General features: G+C 43.7%; 1 protein-coding gene across 1 annotated transcript; it reads left to right on the forward strand.

Moving 5' to 3' along the window:
* Positions 1-752: 752 nt before the first annotated feature.
* On the forward strand, positions 753-17,842 carry LOC306927966 (protocadherin alpha-C2-like). The gene is made up of 4 exons (XM_079507864.1): positions 753-3,539; positions 7,930-7,980; positions 10,909-11,008; positions 15,440-17,842. Exons 1-4 carry the CDS (start codon positions 1,002-1,004, stop codon positions 15,745-15,747), a joined length of 2,997 nt encoding a protein of 998 aa, XP_079363990.1. The 5' UTR covers positions 753-1,001; the 3' UTR covers positions 15,748-17,842.
* Positions 17,843-17,878: the final 36 nt, after the last annotated feature.

Here is a 17,878-nt window from a genome sequence, read left to right on the forward strand (position 1 = left end):
TTCTCAGATACGATGATTCGAGTTGACAGTGTGAGGTCTAGCAGTGACACTGATCACTGTGTTGGGAAGGTTGTGATTGTCAGTGCAATGCCTGCAGTCTGCTTCTGGTAGTCAGTCTGCTGTGTATTTACCCAAATGGTTGCCATGCGTGTGGGTTGCGCCCACTCGCCCAATGCGCTGCAGTCAGAGTCGCTACAGGCAATAACATGCGACTCCAGTTCAGACAAAGGAAGACAAATAAGTCCCCAGTCTATCAAACGACTGCACATGTTTGATGCGCTGGTGACACAATTAGGGTAACGTGTTTTAGACATGGCTGTGTGGTGTGCATAGTGCAACACCAAGAGAGCAGTATTCTTCAAATGCATATACAGACAGACAAAGCAATTAGGCTATAGTCAACGTTTGATAATTATAGCTAGGCTACCTGTCCTATACAGCAGTGTCCATTACACTGATTAGTCATGCAGGGTCCCACGAGTGTATGAATGACAAAATAATATTAACAATATGCCTAATAATAATATGCCTAATAATAATAGGCCTACTAATAATAATAATAAATGAGAGCGTTTTGGTTGTTTCGCCATTCAATGTCTGGGGTGTGTATACTGCCCGTCTATGCTGGTAATGGAGGAGAGGAGAGGAGAGGAGAGGAGAGGAGAGGGGAGAGACGGGTGGGGAGGGGAGCTTCTGGCTGCGCCAGTGTAGGAGACTGTGTGTACGCGCCAGGGTGGGAGACGCAGCTCGAGTGGAAACACACCCGTCAGCCGCGCGCAAACCAGACAAAAAAAGGCAGCTAGCACGGACAAAGAAACTATGGGTGCGCTGGAGACTCTGGGTTCACCTCCGATGGTCAACGGGATGCATGATGTGCCACTCCTGCTTCACGTAACGGGAAACTAATTAGCCCACTTTAATGCGGTGGTGGGATGAGAGATATTGCGAGCTAAAAAGACGGAAAGTGTGTTTAATCCGTCTGCGGATTCAATGAGCTTGCAATGGCTTTTGCCGGGATATCATGTAACTGTATAGTAAATCACGTGCCTTTTTATTTTGTTCTATTTTTCTTATGTTGTGGCCTTTCGTTTGGACAGTTAAAATACACAATTCCGGAAGAATTAGAAAATGGAGCACTGGTTGGCGATCTCGTGCAGGACCTGGGACTGGATATTCGAAAGCTTGGCACCCGAAAAATCAAGGTAACCTCCAGCAGCGGTAAACGATATGTGAATGTCAGTCCCAAAAATGGGAGATTGTTTGTTAATGAAAGGATCGACAGAGAGACACTGTGTGACATAAGCGGCACCTGCGTCCTACATTTTGAGGTGCTTCTTGAAAACCCATCCGAGGTGCACCATGTTGAGGTGGAGATTCTGGACGTCAATGACAATGCGCCGCAGTTCCCCAGTGATGAGTATCAACTGGAAATCTCAGAATCGGCTTTACCGGGAACTCGTTACCCCATTGAAAATGCCCAGGATCCAGACATGGGGTCCAACGCAGTACGCGTTTATCGACTTAGCCCCAACGATCACTTCGCTCTGGTTTCTAACAAACCCTCCATGAATGCAAAACACATTGAGCTGGTGCTCAAAAGGCCCCTTGATCGCGAGCAGACGCCTTACCACCAATTAATTCTAAGTGCTGAGGATGGTGGGACGCCAGAAAAAACGGGCTCGGCCAGAGTCAACGTGCGTGTCCTGGACTCCAATGACAACGTGCCCTTGTTTGATAGCTCAGTGTACAAAGTGAAACTGTTAGAAAACTCACCAAACGACACGCTTGTGATTAAACTGAACGCCTCGGACCTGGACCAGGGCACCAACGGGGAAGTTTATTATTCCTTCAGCAGCTACACGCCAGAGAGAGTAAGGCAGATGTTCTTAATGGACACCAACACTGGGGAGATTAGAGTACGGAGCAATGTTGACTATGAAGAGACAAACTCCTATGAAATGTACATCCAGGCAATGGACAAGGGCCCAGGGGCTGTGGCCGCCCACTGTAAGGTGGTGGTGGAGGTGGTGGACGTGAATGACAATGTTCCCGAAATAGTGTTGTCATCGCTGTCCAGCCCAGTGAGGGAAGACGCTCGTGCTGATACAGTCGTGGCCCTGATTAGTGTTACTGACAGGGACTCAGGGGCCAACAAACAGGTGAGCCTGGAGATCCCCGCGGGCCTTCCCTTCAGAATCAAGTCGTTCAGAAATTACTACACTCTCGTTACCTCAGCGTTCCTTGACCGCGAGACCACTGCTGCCTACAATGTCACCCTCAGCGCCACTGACGGTGGAAACCCACCCCTCTCCTCTCAGAAGACCATACAGGTGGACGTGGCAGACGTGAACGATAACCCGCCGCGCTTCGAGCAGACGTCGTACACCGTCTACGTGACCGAGAACAATGCCCCCGGGGCCTCCCTGTGCACTGTGAAAGCGCAGGACGCAGACATCAGCGAGAACGCGCGCATCACCTACACTGTGCTCAACGACAACAATCATGGCATCCCTGTCACCTCCTATGTGTCTGTGAAGGCTGACACGGGCGAGGCATACGCCCTGCGAGCCTTCGATTACGAGTCACTCAGGGAGTTTCACTTCCAGGTCAAAGCTCAAGACGGAGGCATCCCCCCGCTCAGCCGGGTCGCCACCGTCTACATCTACATCATGGATCAGAATGACCACGCTCCGGTGATAGTCATCCCCAAAGCCAACGGAACGCGCTCCATCGAGACGGTGGTGAAGAACGCAGAACCCGGTGCCTTGGTGATCAAGGTGGTGGCGTACGATGCCGACGCGGGCCCCAACGCCTGGCTGGACTACATACTGGAGCAGGCCACGGACATGGACCTGTTCAAGGTGCACGAACACACCGGAGAGGTCCGCACCACGCGCCGCGTGCTCGAGGACAACTCCACCTCCTTCAGCCTGACCGTGCTGGTGAGAGACCATGGCCAGCCTGCTCTCTCGTCCACCGCCACCATCAACGTGGCCGTCATGGAGGTGCCGCCTAAGGTCATCCCTGACCCCAAGAGGATTATCCGACCTCACAGCTCGTCGGTTTTCTCCAACGTCACCCTGTACCTGATCGTGGCCTTGAGCGCGACCACCTTCGTGTTCCTGGTCACCGTGGTGGTGTTGGCCATCGTGCGCTGTCACACGTACTGCTCCCAACCGGGCTCCTGCTCGCCCTGCTGCATGTCACAGAAACCGCCCATGGATGGCGGGAACGTCAGCGTAAGTGGCGCCGGAGGCCCTGGCGGGGCGCAACCCAACAACAATGTGGTGCTGCGGAGGGACCTCAAAGTAGAGCCTCACTACATTGAGGTGCGCGGCAATGGCTCTTTGACGAAGACTTACTGCTACAAGACCTGCCTGACAGCCACCTCTGGCAGTGACACTTTCATGTTCTACAACACTGGGCGTCCCATCAGCGGCACCTGGGGCAGTGGGGGAGCGGAGCGTTTCTTCACCAGCGGGAGTGGATTTGTACGCCGGCTGAGTATGCCTGATGCATCACTGCAGATCTGTCCAGAGGTGTGTAATACTTTCTTTACCATATTTCTTCTGCCCCCTTGCTTGGTGTCACTGACTGATAACACAGTAACAATAACACCCAACCATTTTAGCCATTCTAAGTCACAAATCACCACATTGATATGTCAGTAAGCCTGTTACACAGAAGCATATTTTTCGAGGGCCGCTAGCCCCTCCTATGTCCAGCTTTGAGGGTTTGTGTAAACACAAACCTAACACCAACATTGAATTGACAATGAATGGCCAGTTTTGAGTGTTTGTGTAAACACAAACACTGAAGACAAAAGTGAGGACGCAAATTGTGATTGGCTGGAATGAGATGATGATAAGAGCGCCCCTCACTTCACACGGGTGTGATTTTTCATAGTGCCATTATTAGCTGTCAGTAATTATGTCCACAATATGTCAAGACTATGCGAATATGTCAGGTTATTAACCATTCCTATTTACTGCTGAAGTGAATGCTTTTGGGCCCTTATTCTCTTTGTTCGTCTCTCACTTGCACTGTGCAGCCCCTCCACCCAGCTGAGCACTCACACTGCATTAGTGTCAGTACTGATGTTTTTCAGGAGGCCTGCTTTATTTCTGCTGGTTCAGGGATTTATGCTTCAGTTTGATGTTGTCATCACATCTACACTAAGGACAGCTCTGCTTGCTTACTCTATGCAAAATGGATTTGACCTCATCTCACTTTGTTCTCAGTTCTCACCAGTTTGAAGTACTACCAGTAGTACCAGTATGAACTGCATGTGAGTTTGTTGCGTGGAGTATAGAGGGTATGCGCATGCATAAAGTGTGTGGCCAATCGAGTGGCAAATCGCGTGGTAAAAGTGAGTGGCAAAGTGAGTTTAACATGATTTAATGCAATCAGATAGGACTTTTCTGTTTGGATGTACAGTATGGGCTGTCAAGGCCAGAAAGTTGTTTTTTTGCCACTCAGTAGGCGTTCCCGCATAACTTCCGGGTATGATGATGATGTCACACGCATAGCCTCTATTAGTACTCTTTCTCAGCAATGCACTGCTTTAGATTAATTATTTATACAGTTGTACAAATTCATACATGGAAATAATTCTGTACCTCGGATTGGTTCACCACATGAAACTGAACCTATTCTGAGCATGTAAAGGGGTGACAATAGCATACAAGTTCATAACGCATTGCAGAATGGCACATTGCGAGTTTGTAGGCCTATGTCAGCAATTTTCTTCAAAGAGATTTGTGTATAGGGAAAAGGGGAGTGGGTCTAGGATAGGCCCTGGTCGGGTCATTCAAGTAGGTTTTGGTGGTTAAGCTTGACAGGACATTAACTGCATGTCAAGTTGGAATTAGAACAGCTTGGTTTTGGATAGAACCATTCTGGTTTTTCTTTTTCATCTTGTCATAATATCATATCTGGCAGATGTGTCTTTTACAGAACCATATTCACATCAGAGGTTTGAGGTCGCAGACAACTAATCTGCAGATTATTGCAGTACTTTTAAGGAGGGACACACCATATTCAGTTCATGTGCGCTTTAGTTAACTGGGCTGTGCTTCCATGGGATTTCACTGTTTGTAGGATTTTGTCCCTGTTTAATTGGCGTGAACTCATGCTTACAACAACTAGAGGTCTGGGTTTCCTGCTCTAATAATATAAGCTTGTGTACCAGTTTTGTAGGACTCAGATGTTGGCTTGTGTTAACTGTAACTGTGTGGTTATATTTTGGCACAGTTCATTGTTATCACACCATCACTCTATCACTAAACACCTGCCTGTAACCAAACCTACCTTCTATGAAGTCACTGAGCATCATGAAGGTAGTGAAAGACCTACCCACCTCAGACATCAGCCACATTATGAAAATTACCAATATATAATTGTCCGGGTGAACATCACCTGTGTTTAGTGTTCTTGGGTTAAATGCATTTCAAAATATGGATTGATTTGAAAAACCTATTTACTTATTACATTAATTACATTAATTACCAATGTTGGACAATGATTTTCCCACTTAAGAAAATGCAAACAAATGCAAATAAAATAAATACAAAAGAAATAAAAGAAATAACATGAAAATGATATTATGGTCTATGCACGTGAGCTGCAAATAGATCAGAATGTATTGACGGTAGAATGGCATTTTAAAGAATACTCAACTAATAAACTTTGGTCCTGGAGGACCACAACGTTATTTGTCACTGTGGGTTTTCATTTCATCTTTTCCCTGAAATGTAAGCTGAATGACGAATCACACAAGATAAAGGAACTTCATCTGTAAATTATCTTAATTTGGAATAACTACAGTACACAGCAAAAGTCTGTGTACAGTACAAAGGTTTCTAGACAGTGTAAAATGGAATTGTCTTTTTTTTACACTCCCAGATCATGGTTTTAAACAAAAAAAGAGCACAAATAAAATTAATTTTGTTTGTTGATATTGCATACAAGCACTGAGAAATGTGAACTCTACTTGAACCCGAGTAGACAACGGTTGCAACATGTCTTTGTAAATGTATTCTCCGTCTGTTAATGTGTGGGGTTGGATATGTTGAAGGTTTCAAGATTGAAATATTTTGTTCAGTGTCAGGTCATTGGCATGATAAGATCAGGAGTCTACATCTAGATGAGTCATTAACAAACATACGAGGTCATCAGTCATTAGTAACACACTAATAGAATTACTGGCCAAGAGTGCCCATGAAAATTAAATGAACCTCTAGCATCTGTTTCCCAGTCCCATAAATTTGATTTACTCAGGTCTCCCTGCAGAAAATACTCCGCTTCTAAATTGAGCACTGGGGCGCAGCTGTTGTATTACTATTCTTTCTTTCTCAGAAACATTTCCTGTGTCCAGTACAGTATATGAATACCACATGTTAGCAATAACCAATGGTAAACAATTACTATTAATGAATACCTCATTAAAAATACTGAAAATTACTTAAAAGTAGCAAACAGCAGCAGAATTAAGCACTATAGTGCCTCTTGTGTAAAATGAGCTATTTTGAAAAGAAACAAACAGCAGTTGACCAGAGAATTTCCAAATATCCGATATCATATCAGACACATTTGTCTGACATTGGGAACAGCACACATAGAAATTCCTTCCTTACACAATTGCTGTCCAATTTCAGTTTGTCTGACCATGCACAAAAAGAAACACATCAAATTGCAATATAAAAGATAACATCCTACATGGTTACATTGACCTATTTAGTAAAAACCAACAGTACATACAGTTAGCAGCATCTAATAGTCCATGTCAATTGTGGTGTCAGATGTTCGAACATTAGAATAATTAATTCATTCATGACTGATCTCAGACAGCACATGCTTCATTCACCCCGCTAATACAGAGGTGGAGGATGTGGTTGCCTTGGTGATGACAGAGGGCTTCCACTCATTGGAGCAATAATTTACCAGTGTGCTGTTGGGTGTTCCTTGCCCATAGCACTCAACCCATCCCCATGAAGAGCAGGCAGATTTACTCCCCTTTAACACACTCACAAGGCTGTATAACAAAGTACATTTACTTATACCGGGGTACAGTACTTGAGTATACATTTGTGTTGTATAGAGGTACATATCTATCTAGGAAGGGAAACTGTACATTAATGAGTTAACCACTAAAGCCCTATTTCAAATATAGTGAAAATAGCAAAACTACAAGCTCACAATCAGTGTGTGAGATTGTAGATTTTCACAATTGTTGATGTTTTAGGAAAAGTTCTGGGGAATGTTTAATTTTTACTTTGTAATTTTGTATTTACTTTTTAAAGCATGTAACCTACTTTTGATTTTGAATAATAGTATTTTTAAAAGCCCCACTGAGGCACATCTACTCTCACGTTTACAGAGAAACAGGAAAGCAAGATTGGGTGTCTGTGGATCCATCAATATACCTTTCAAAGTCCTGACCCTTTTAACCACTAAAACCCATAGTAAACTAATACTTAAATGGCCGTGGTCAGCTCTGTACTTGGTCCGCTCATTACTCCCCCAAAACACCATCATGCCTTTGCTGAACATATCTGATTACGATGCATTGTGAGCTTGTAGATTTGGTATTTTTGCTCAGAATAGGGATGCTAGGTTTCAAGTGGTTGTAATCTCTCCACTTACATGTGCGCGCGCGTGTGTGTGTGTGTGTGTGTGTGTGTGTGTGTGTGTGCGTGCGTGCGTGCGTGCGTGCGTGCGTGCGTGCGTGCGTGCGTGTGCATGCATGCATGCATGCATGCATGTGTGTCTGTGTGCTTGCGGCTGGCCAACTGCAGTGCTTATATCAGATCCCGGGCTGGGATGTGTGGAATGATTTATTGATGAGACCTCAGCCTAGCCTGGCTTCACTTTGTATGAGATCAAACTAATCCTTCTCTCTCTCTCTCCCTCTCTATCTCTCTCTCTCAGCCCAAAGCCCCTAATGCTGACTGGAGATACTCCGCATCTTTGAGGGCAGGGATGCAGGGGATGCAGGGGTAAGCACTTTACCCCCTATTTTCTTTTCTTTTTTTCCCCCTAACCTTTAACTTTTTTGTGACTTTTGGTCTTTGACAACAAGAAAATAAAATGATGCAAAGCCACACTACAGCACATCCAGAGTGCCATTATATTGATCAAGGATGCACAACTTTGAGCCCTTTCTGAGACAATAGATCATCTTTAAACCATGACACAGCAGCACTGCTCACGCATGCAGTATAGCTTCACTCCACAAACACACATATGTATCTTTAGACAACACAATGTAAGATCACAGATGAGCAATTCCCACTGTCAGTCACAGCTAATCAGTCTCTATTTGAGTATCAATGGGTTCCAATTCCTGTTGCTCTGCAGTGTGATATTATATAGGTCACCAACATTCTGCATGTCCCCCCCCCCCGGTACAGTCTTTACGCAAGAAGCATGAAGGACAAATGAGCCGACTATGACCTTTCTCAGATCATCAAATGCACACACATGCACGCACACAGTATACATTACACTACTACCTCTCCAAATCATTGCAGACTGCAGATGACATTTGTTACCCCCCTATAGTAGATTTGTTGATAAAACACTTTGGACTGATTTATATACTTTGTCCTGTGACGACATTGCGAGGCCAAAATAGCTGACAGCTTCTACTGTACAGTAGATCTGCTATTTTAGGAAAAGTGTTTGAACATTTTTCAGCTATGATGATATGCCCAAAATAGGGATGTTTGGTTGTTTGCTTGTTAGTTATTTTGGTCAGAATAAGGAGTATTTCATTCTCATTTCATTTTCATACCATAATCACGAATGAGTTCTTAGTATTATATTTTAAATGTGTTTTTATTGATTGTTGTATTCATTTACGTCTCACATTACGCTTCCATACAGCCCCTTCCATTTTCTTTTTTTCTTTCAGTGATCAATACTATGTATAATTAATTAGGCATGGACCAAAACAAAATACTAACTTTGCACATCTAGTCACCAGTTAATGCTTCTGGTTATTATCAGAAAAGTTTTTTTAAATGAATTGTTACAGTGTGAGAACAGTTCCATATTATTCCATCCAACTCAGTAATTACTTGGTATAATAAAATAAAAATCACACCCGTGTGAAGTGAGGGGCCCTCTTATCATCATACATCATCATACATCACATTCCATGCTCATTCAATCATCACAAATGTCATTCCGGCCAATCACAATTTGAGTCCTCACTTTTGTCTTCAACATTTGTGTTTACACACTTTTGTCTTCAACATTTGTGTTTACACAGACCCTCAAAGCTGGACATAGCGCCCCTAAAAAATATATTTTTTGTAGCCTCACAAATTACTCTCTAGTCTAACTGGTCAAAAAATGTAAACAGTTATGACAATAAGTCTACAGAAATGAGCAGGACAATTGAAAGCCTCCTGGCCTGGGGTAGGTGCAGCATCCATTTAGTGCATGGAGCCGTGAGCAGCCGAGTTCCAATCCAATCGCACTCTTGTCTTGTCTCACACATCTCTGTACTCTCTGCCCTCTCGTTCCTGTACTCTGGACTAACAGTAAATACATCTACAATAAAAGCCTTCCTTCATTTAATCTGCCGTTATAGCCCTGATGTGGAGTGATAGTAAATGATGTGTATCATCATGTCATACTATAACCATTGTATGATAAATTAAATGATCAATAGGTTGCATTGCGATTGACCAATAGCTTTTAAAATTGCAGCTCCTTTGCCATGCAGTCACCATCTGCAGTCTTCACCTCCACATAATGTCCCACACTGCACACAGTCAAATAACAACCCTCCAACGCCTTACAGACATGGGCCGTCCACTCCAAGCATGATAACTATAACTATCACTATTGTTTTAGAAATGGTTCTGGATGTCATTGTCGACACCACAACTATACTGTATAACAACAACCAACCAATCAGTGTGGGTGTTATTGTTAACATAATTACACTTATAGTTATTGTGCTTGGTGTGATGCCTCGTTAAGCAAGCACAAGTAGTGTAGTAGTGTAGATACAACACCTTCATTACTGACCCACATTCCTCATTTAGACAGCCAGGGTAGAAGTCCTACTTCTAAACTTGCCGCACCCAGCCTGGGGTGGTGATTACTATGCCTTTGTATTATATTCTCTAACCTTAACTCTCTAAGTTAAGTAATCTTATACTACTTAACTATATGCTACTTATCCCTTCTCATTTAACTGTTTGCTACTTAATCCCCTGACTTAACTCTGCTTAGAGTGCATTTAACCATTTTGAATGTTATGTCAAATCTATCACCTCAAAAAGACAGAAAGAAAAATGGAAGATTCACAGAGGCAGGTATTCTCACATGGACAGCATAGGAACATATATTATATAGTGCTGCATTGCAGAGGCCAAGGCTAGGGTAGCTACATCTCTATAAGCCCTACAGTATCTTCATTTTGAATGTGTGGACAAATCTGTTTTTCCTCGATTGTATTGTTCATGCCTGTATGAAGTTTCTGTTTTGCTTTGCTTTTCAAAATGGAGATAAACATTTACATTATAGGAACTATCTGGTCATAATTATGTAATGTTATTATCTGATGTTTAGTAAGGGCCTGCTTGTACATTTCACTAATGTCTGGACAATACCTTGTTGTTATGACAGCTGTGGTTCTTTCCCCATCTGTGCTCAGAGATGATACTTGAGTAAAGTATCGGCAGCATAGTTGTGTAACTGCTTTGGCATCTGATCAGAATTTTGTCCTTGACTCGCCAGCAGCCAATAAATCGCAGTTGCACAACGGCACAATGCAGTGGTGCAACAGATGCTTGGCTGTTTCTAATGCACGTCTGGGAATGTGTGTTTTTGTGTTCCAGCTCTGTCCACATGGACGAGGCCTCCTCTATGATGCAGGGCTCTATGATGCAGGGCGCTATGCAGGGCGCTATGCAGGGAGCCATGCAGGGAGCCATGCAGGGAGCCCAGGGGATGCTGGTTCAAAACTGGCCCACTGTTTCCAGTGCTGCAGGTGAGAGCAAGCCTGTCACGCAGGAACCACGGGGAGAAATCCAAGGACGGTGCCAGCGGAGACACCAGAGACAGGCCTGGGGGTGGTAGTGGAGAGCCCATGAGAAACAATTACACAGACATTCACCCAAAAAAGATGTCAGCCATAAGATGAAGTGGCACAGATCTAAATAAGCAGCCATGTAAAAAACAAAACAAAGGAAGAACAATACTGGGACAGAAATATAGAAAATCTGGGACAATGGAAATAACTGTAAATAGAGTAGGCCTCACATGCTGTACTATTTACAGCAGTGATACGTTCAAGATCATAATTAAGTGAATGTATAGATACTATTTAAATTGAAAGTAGAAAGGTAGTGAGGTGAGACTTTGAGCCAATGGGGACAGTGGGGTGAGTTTTGTTGCTGTGCTCCAGTGAGAAGGCTTTACTGCTTGCCTAGGATGTGCTCACATTGATTTTCTGTCCACCATCTGGAATTAGAACATGGGTATGAGGGACTAGGGTGGAGGACAGCACAGTCACCCAGTCAGTCAGTCAGTCAGTCAGTCAGTCAGTCAGTCAGTCAGTCAGTCAGTCAGTCAGTCAGTCAGTCAGTCAGCCAGCCAGCCAGCCAGCCAGCCAGTGAGAAGGAGTCTGATTGAATCTATATGGGTACTCTGTGGGGAAAAAGAGGGTGAATGGAAAGAGAGAGAGACACAAGTGGAAAAGTTTGTCTCTTGACTTGTAAAGGGACTAGTAAAGGTAGGAGATAATGCAGTGTACTGAAGGTTTAGCATTGAAGCTTCATTTTAGAAGGGAGCCTTGTGTGAACAGAAGAGGAGTGGCTCTGTGTTGCAGCCAGGTTGATTATTATGCAGCAGTGCTACATTTCCATTAATGTTTCGTGATGGCAATGAAGTTGTGTGTTATACTGAAGTGCATTTTCAAAAGGAAGACTGTCATTTCGTGCATGGATTTTATTGCATGAGACTTGTGGCACTGTGGAAGGTGAGGGGTGATTAAGGATAATAATGGAGTTACATAATGAGGATCGAGAGAAGCTATCACATTCAAAGCAATTTGGGAAAGGAAGATGAGCGCAGGAGAAATGCAGGCGCATGGGGGGAGAGAGAGAGAGAGAGAGAGAGAGAAAGCGAGGTATGGGGGGATGGAGAGAGAGAAAGAAAGGTAAAGAGGATTGGCAGGTTCCTGCAGTAGTGTTGTTGCTAGGGAACGCCATGTGACCGGTCGCTAGGCAACACTGTCTAACTGAGGGATTGCTGCAGCAACCGCACCCTCCTTCAGCAGGGAGTGGGCGAAGGCAGTTCCCATGGCAACCAGTCATATCTCTGAATTGAAGATTTAGAGACAGAGAAGGGGGGGGGCGGGGGAAGGGTTGTACGACAGGTGTTAAGAGGAAAAGAGGGGGGTCATGCAGTACATGCCCGGAAACAATGCATACACGGATTGATTTAGAGTTACCTCTTATGTGAGTGAAATCCTGTAATACATGTGACATGTGCTCAGCTGTACGGCGTTTGAAACTGCACGCTAAGATGGAAATGTAACAATGGACAAGTCTCAGACATATTGGTGCACTCAGAATGTAGGACATGAGAAATGAGGTGTTACAGGGAGGGAGGGAGCTATATTGACCTGCTTACCAATGATAATACCCATCAGCCATTTCAAAGGGATGCTTGCAGTGAGACATGAGCTACAGTATGATCAAGCATAACCAGTGCTACATATAATCCTCCATATTAGCAGACACAATGACACTGGGCAAGCAGAGCATGTTATAGCTGCAGCACTTTGATCATTACATCCCCCCCTCCCTTTAAACGATACACAGGCGTGATTAATATGAATAGACATTGCTGCAAAATAATCTAATGAATGAGTTAAACGCTAGTTACAAATGTATTCAATTACAGAGAAAGATGGAAATAGGATATGATATTGAAATGATGGATGCTTGACATTTGAAATTTGGTCACAGAATTTGGTAATACAAAATGTAATGTAGGATTTAATGTATTGACAAACTACATTCATACTGGGGTGTATGTTTCTCTGTTCAGTCTTACTTCCCATGTAGTTGCATCACTTGCATGATTAAACTCTGTAACTGTGTACAGTACAGACACCTGCTTTACATTTGCTGGCCATATTATATACATTGTTTAAGGGGGAAAAAATGACACGATAATTTTATAAGAAGAGACTGATCACATTATGTGAGCTGGTCCATAGACTCAAACAGACCTACACATCATAAATCACAAATTGACTTTCTCTAAGCGACAAGACACTTTGCATTCAACATTGTCTTCTCTGCATGCTTATCAGCACTATCTGACCACTAGAGTTTAACGCACGCACGCACGCACGCACGCACGCACGCACGCACGCACGCACGCACGCAGACACATACAGACAAAAGGTGAGACAACAATTTGGACAGACAGACAGGACAGGACAGGACAGGACAGGACAGGACAGGACAGACAGACAGACAGACAGACAGACAGACAGACAGACAGACAGACAGACAGACAGACAGACAGTACAGTACAGTACAGTACAGTACAGTACAGACAGACAGACAGACAGACAGACAGACAGACAGACAGACAGACAGACAGACAGACAGACAGACAGACAGACAGACAGACAGACAGACAGCATGTGAGACAACGGTGCAAACAACAGAAGTGCCACATATAAACTTTCAGATGATAGAGTTTACAACTAACAGCAGTGAGTACATGCTGTTAGTCTGTCACTTGATTAAACTCTATATTTTGGCTTACTTGGTCATGGATTTGAACATGTATTTGTAAGGCATAACAACAGTTTGCACTGCCAAATGTAGCTTGTAATGAACAATCTTTTGAGACCTCAAAGCTACAGTATATACAGTATCACAGCAATAGTATGTTATCCATAAACAGTAATTTAAATATTGTGCATCGTTTCGGCGGACATTTGCTACTGAGACTTCGCTGTGTAATTCTCATTAGCGAAAACATGAAATAATTTAATAGTAATTGCAAGAGTCACAGTCACACATGGTTTAAATTCAATGACTTGTTGACCAGTTGTTTGACAGCATATGCTACTACTCGTACTGTACAGCAGGCCGACTTTTCATTTAGTAACGCAGGCGTGCACGCACGCACGCACGCACGCACGCACGTACACACGCACACACACAAACACACACACGCACAGTGGACAATTTGTTCACACTATCCATGTTCAATTAAAGGATCTGTCAGACACCGTATGGTCTGCATGTATTCTTTGAATAGTCTACTTCCCATTGGGACGTGAGAATTCATTTCAGCACTCCAGCTATATCATAATCATAATTAGCCTACAAATGGGAAGAATCCCTTTTCAAGGGCCTGTGTTTGATCTAAATAAACTACAGACAGAAAGTAGGTCAATGCAGAGGGAACTGGTGTGGTGGGCCTGAGAGCGACCACGTCTGCACAACCCGCCCACCCCTTTCTGTTTCTTTCCATATATCTCTCATCTCATCTAGACTCTCTCTATCCATCCACCATCATCTCATTCTTTTTCAGTCTGTCACTTTTATTATATCACGTTTTCATGAAATTTCACACACCTTGTTTTTGTCATAAAAGCTTTGTATCATATTTTAGTGTCTGAAGCTTTGCCTTGGTGTACAGTCACTTTAAAGACTTTTTATGTCCCGAGATCCCCAGCACTGTCCTGCGAGGGTAGAATTACTTGCAGTCATTCCAACAAATAGATACACAGAGTCATTTTGCGGTGTAAAAGAAAATCCCTAAAAAGGTCAGATTCCCTCTAGTGTTACCTTCAATAGCATTACTGTCTGGAAATGATTCGCTCTCCATAACACTGTCCCCAATGTTCCCACTGTGTGTTTTTTGTTTGGCTTTGTTGTTATGTGTTCTTTTTACTGTATGATCTTGCTGTTGGTTGTGTTGTAGCTTTACAGTGTATTTAGCTTTTTTAACTTTCTGCACTTTGTAAACCTTGAGTTGTGAAATGTGCTATATAAATAAAGTGGATTGCATTGGATTGATCCCAATGACACTGCTCTACCAATGGTTCTTCCAACCATGACTGACCCTTATAATACAGTACAAGGGCCAATCAAGGTTAGAACCTAAGCTGACATTAACCACTTAATACCCTATAATATATACTTCTTTGACCGGGGTCCCCCAGGGCTCCATCTTTGGCTCCCGATCTACAAGCCGAGCAGATCTGCTTTCGCCAAATATTTGACTATTTTCACATATTCACCTCGTGTCGTGTCCAGTAGGGACGCAAAAAGACCCAAAATGTAGGTGTAAATATTGTTAGTAACTACTGGGAATGTGAAGATATACAGTTAAATGAGTAACATTACATTTTCTTCTTTTTGCTCCCACATATGACCCGAATAAGATGGAGAGGGCGGGGGGGAGCTGTCACCTCCAGTGGGAGCAGGGATCAACTGTAACAGCTGGCAATTCCAGTATGGAGCCAGGGCGGCCTATGGTCCACCTCAGGCACTGAGACAGGCCGGAGAGATCCCGCCCGAAGCCTTCATCATCCCCGGCTCCCCTGCTATCATCTCCATCCGACATGAGCCAGGCGCTGCGGACGACAAAGGTGAATTCATAAGCTTTGGCAAGAAGGACGACGCCAAGAAGAAGAAGAAGAAGAAGAAAGAGAAAAAGGAGAAGAAAGGAAAGGAGGTTGAGGAAGAGTAGAGGAGACGAGGTGATGATAAAAGAGAGCTAGCAACAAACTACTGTCCAAATTACTGAGCCTGAGAATGAAAAAAAATCGCCAAATGCATATTTTAGAAACAAGGAATCCTCCTTGGGGCGTATTTGCATAGACACTGTAAAGTGGCCATGCCCCCATTAGAAGACGTTTGGCTTCATTATACACTATCATTCTGAATATGCCAAACAAACACCTCTTTGCTTTTCTTGGCCTGTTTAGGCCTATGACCTGAAGCCCAAGGCTCTGGGTAGAGAAATTGTTCTTAGCAGCCAGATATCTTCTAGAAGGAAATGCAGGATCAAATCAAACAAACAGGAAGGATTGTATTGGGATAGAATACATATAGCCTTTCTGTGGCAATTACCTTCTACCCCACTCCTTCCTGAAAAAACACCCCTGAAAAGGAACAGTATTTGTATCCGAACAGTATCAGCTTAGCCCCCCAGCCCCCCATGCACACGCACCCAACCCCTCACTCCAGTCACCAATAGAGGTGAAGAGGATAGCAATCCTAAAAACGGAAACAGAGGCTTTCATTCCACACATAACATGAAAGCCTTTTAATAATTGAGAAATGTGACTTTTTGTACAAAATAACAAAAATAAAAAAGTAGCGGGGCACCTGACATGTATGTACAGTCCATTGAGATTAGCATTACTAAGAGAATGTGGTACATTCTACATGGGACATGTAGTTGACCACTTAAAGATCTCTGTTCCCAGTGAAACATAGCACAGTGTGGAGAGCATCTGGACCAGGTTGCACCAGCTATGCACAAGTTTGTTCCTAAGTTAGGGCTTAAAGCCCTTAGACATTACTTGAGTTTGCGATTAGTAAGTTACTATATTGGGTTTTTACCATCAGTTCCTAACTATTTTGATGGAACATAATTACAAAAATAGGCTGGCAACAATTCAAATTTTGGACTTGTAAATTAACTTTGTATGAGGATTGAGTTATAAAATGGTATGGACTCACTGAAAAAACTATGCTGTGTGCAGAAAAAAAAGACATGCTTTACTGTTACTGCAATTCTGTGACTTTATATCATTTGCACCTGCGTTAGAGCTTGCTTGAATATTTAATTGTTACTTAGGTTTAAAGCTGCGTTCTGTGACACAATACTGATAAGCAAGTGGAAGTACCATAGCAGGATGCTGTGATTCAAAGCCAGCTCTCCCCCTCCCTTGCGGCACCTAAACATTCATACAGCGCAATGAGCGCATACAGTATGTTGTCATGGCTTCAGATATCAAAACATGTTGCACAATGCAGCTTTAAGTTTTCCAAACTTTTTCGTGGTGCCGCTGCTTGTATTTGGGTAACGCTGAAATCAGGACTTTGAAAGTCACTACTTGCATTGTAATTAAGGAACCTTAGGGCAGCTGATTCAACCAGCCCCCTGACCTTGCCTTCTCTCGTAGAATATGGCACAGGTCTTTGGGGCCATAGAACTACAGTGTATCAGAACACACAGAGTCCTCCAGAACACAAAACGCTAACTGTCTTTATCTCCCTCTCTTCCTTTCTCTCTCTCACACCGAAGACACAAACGCACGCACGCGCATGCACGTGCGTACACACACACACACACACACACACACACACACACACACACACACACACACACACACACACACACACACACACACACACACACACACACACACACACACACACACACACACACACACACACACACACACACACACACACACACACACACACACACACATCTAACCTAGCTGCCAAGACTGAGGCCTATAACATTGCCATCCTTTCAGTAGGAGTGTAATATATGGCTGGGACACAGGAAAGTTGCGTGTTGCTTCGTTTCTGTTCAAGTCTGATCCTTCTGCTTCTGTCTCTGAATGTTAAATAGTTGTTCTTAAGAGCCCCACCCCACTGCCTCACCTGCTTAAGTGCTTGTAGGATTTGCTTGCCCGCTGCCTGTCCCCCCTTAAGCCCTCTGCTCCCGTTTCTTCTAATCAACATGGTTGGAAGACATCTTAACTATCTTCTGGTGATTTGTTCAGTTGAAACATGTTAAGGGTGTGATTTCACATTTATACTGTGCACGCACACGCACACACACACACACACACACACAC

This window comes from Electrona antarctica (genome assembly GCF_951216825.1).
Source record: "Electrona antarctica genome assembly, chromosome: 8".
Classification (NCBI taxonomy): Eukaryota; Metazoa; Chordata; class Actinopteri; order Myctophiformes; family Myctophidae; genus Electrona; species Electrona antarctica.

Excerpts from the sequence above, each read along its gene's own strand:
- LOC306927966 (XM_079507864.1), top strand. The coding sequence starts at position 1,002 with ATGGCTTTTGCCGGGATATCATGTAACTGTATAGTAAATCACGTGCCT. Across the intron at positions 7,981-10,908 it reads CCGCATCTTTGAGGGCAGGG|GGCGCTATGCAGGGCGCTAT; the intron begins ATGCAGGGGATG and ends TCTATGATGCAG. Across the intron at positions 11,009-15,439 it reads CACTGTTTCCAGTGCTGCAG|ATGGAGAGGGCGGGGGGGAG; the intron begins GTGAGAGCAAGC and ends GACCCGAATAAG.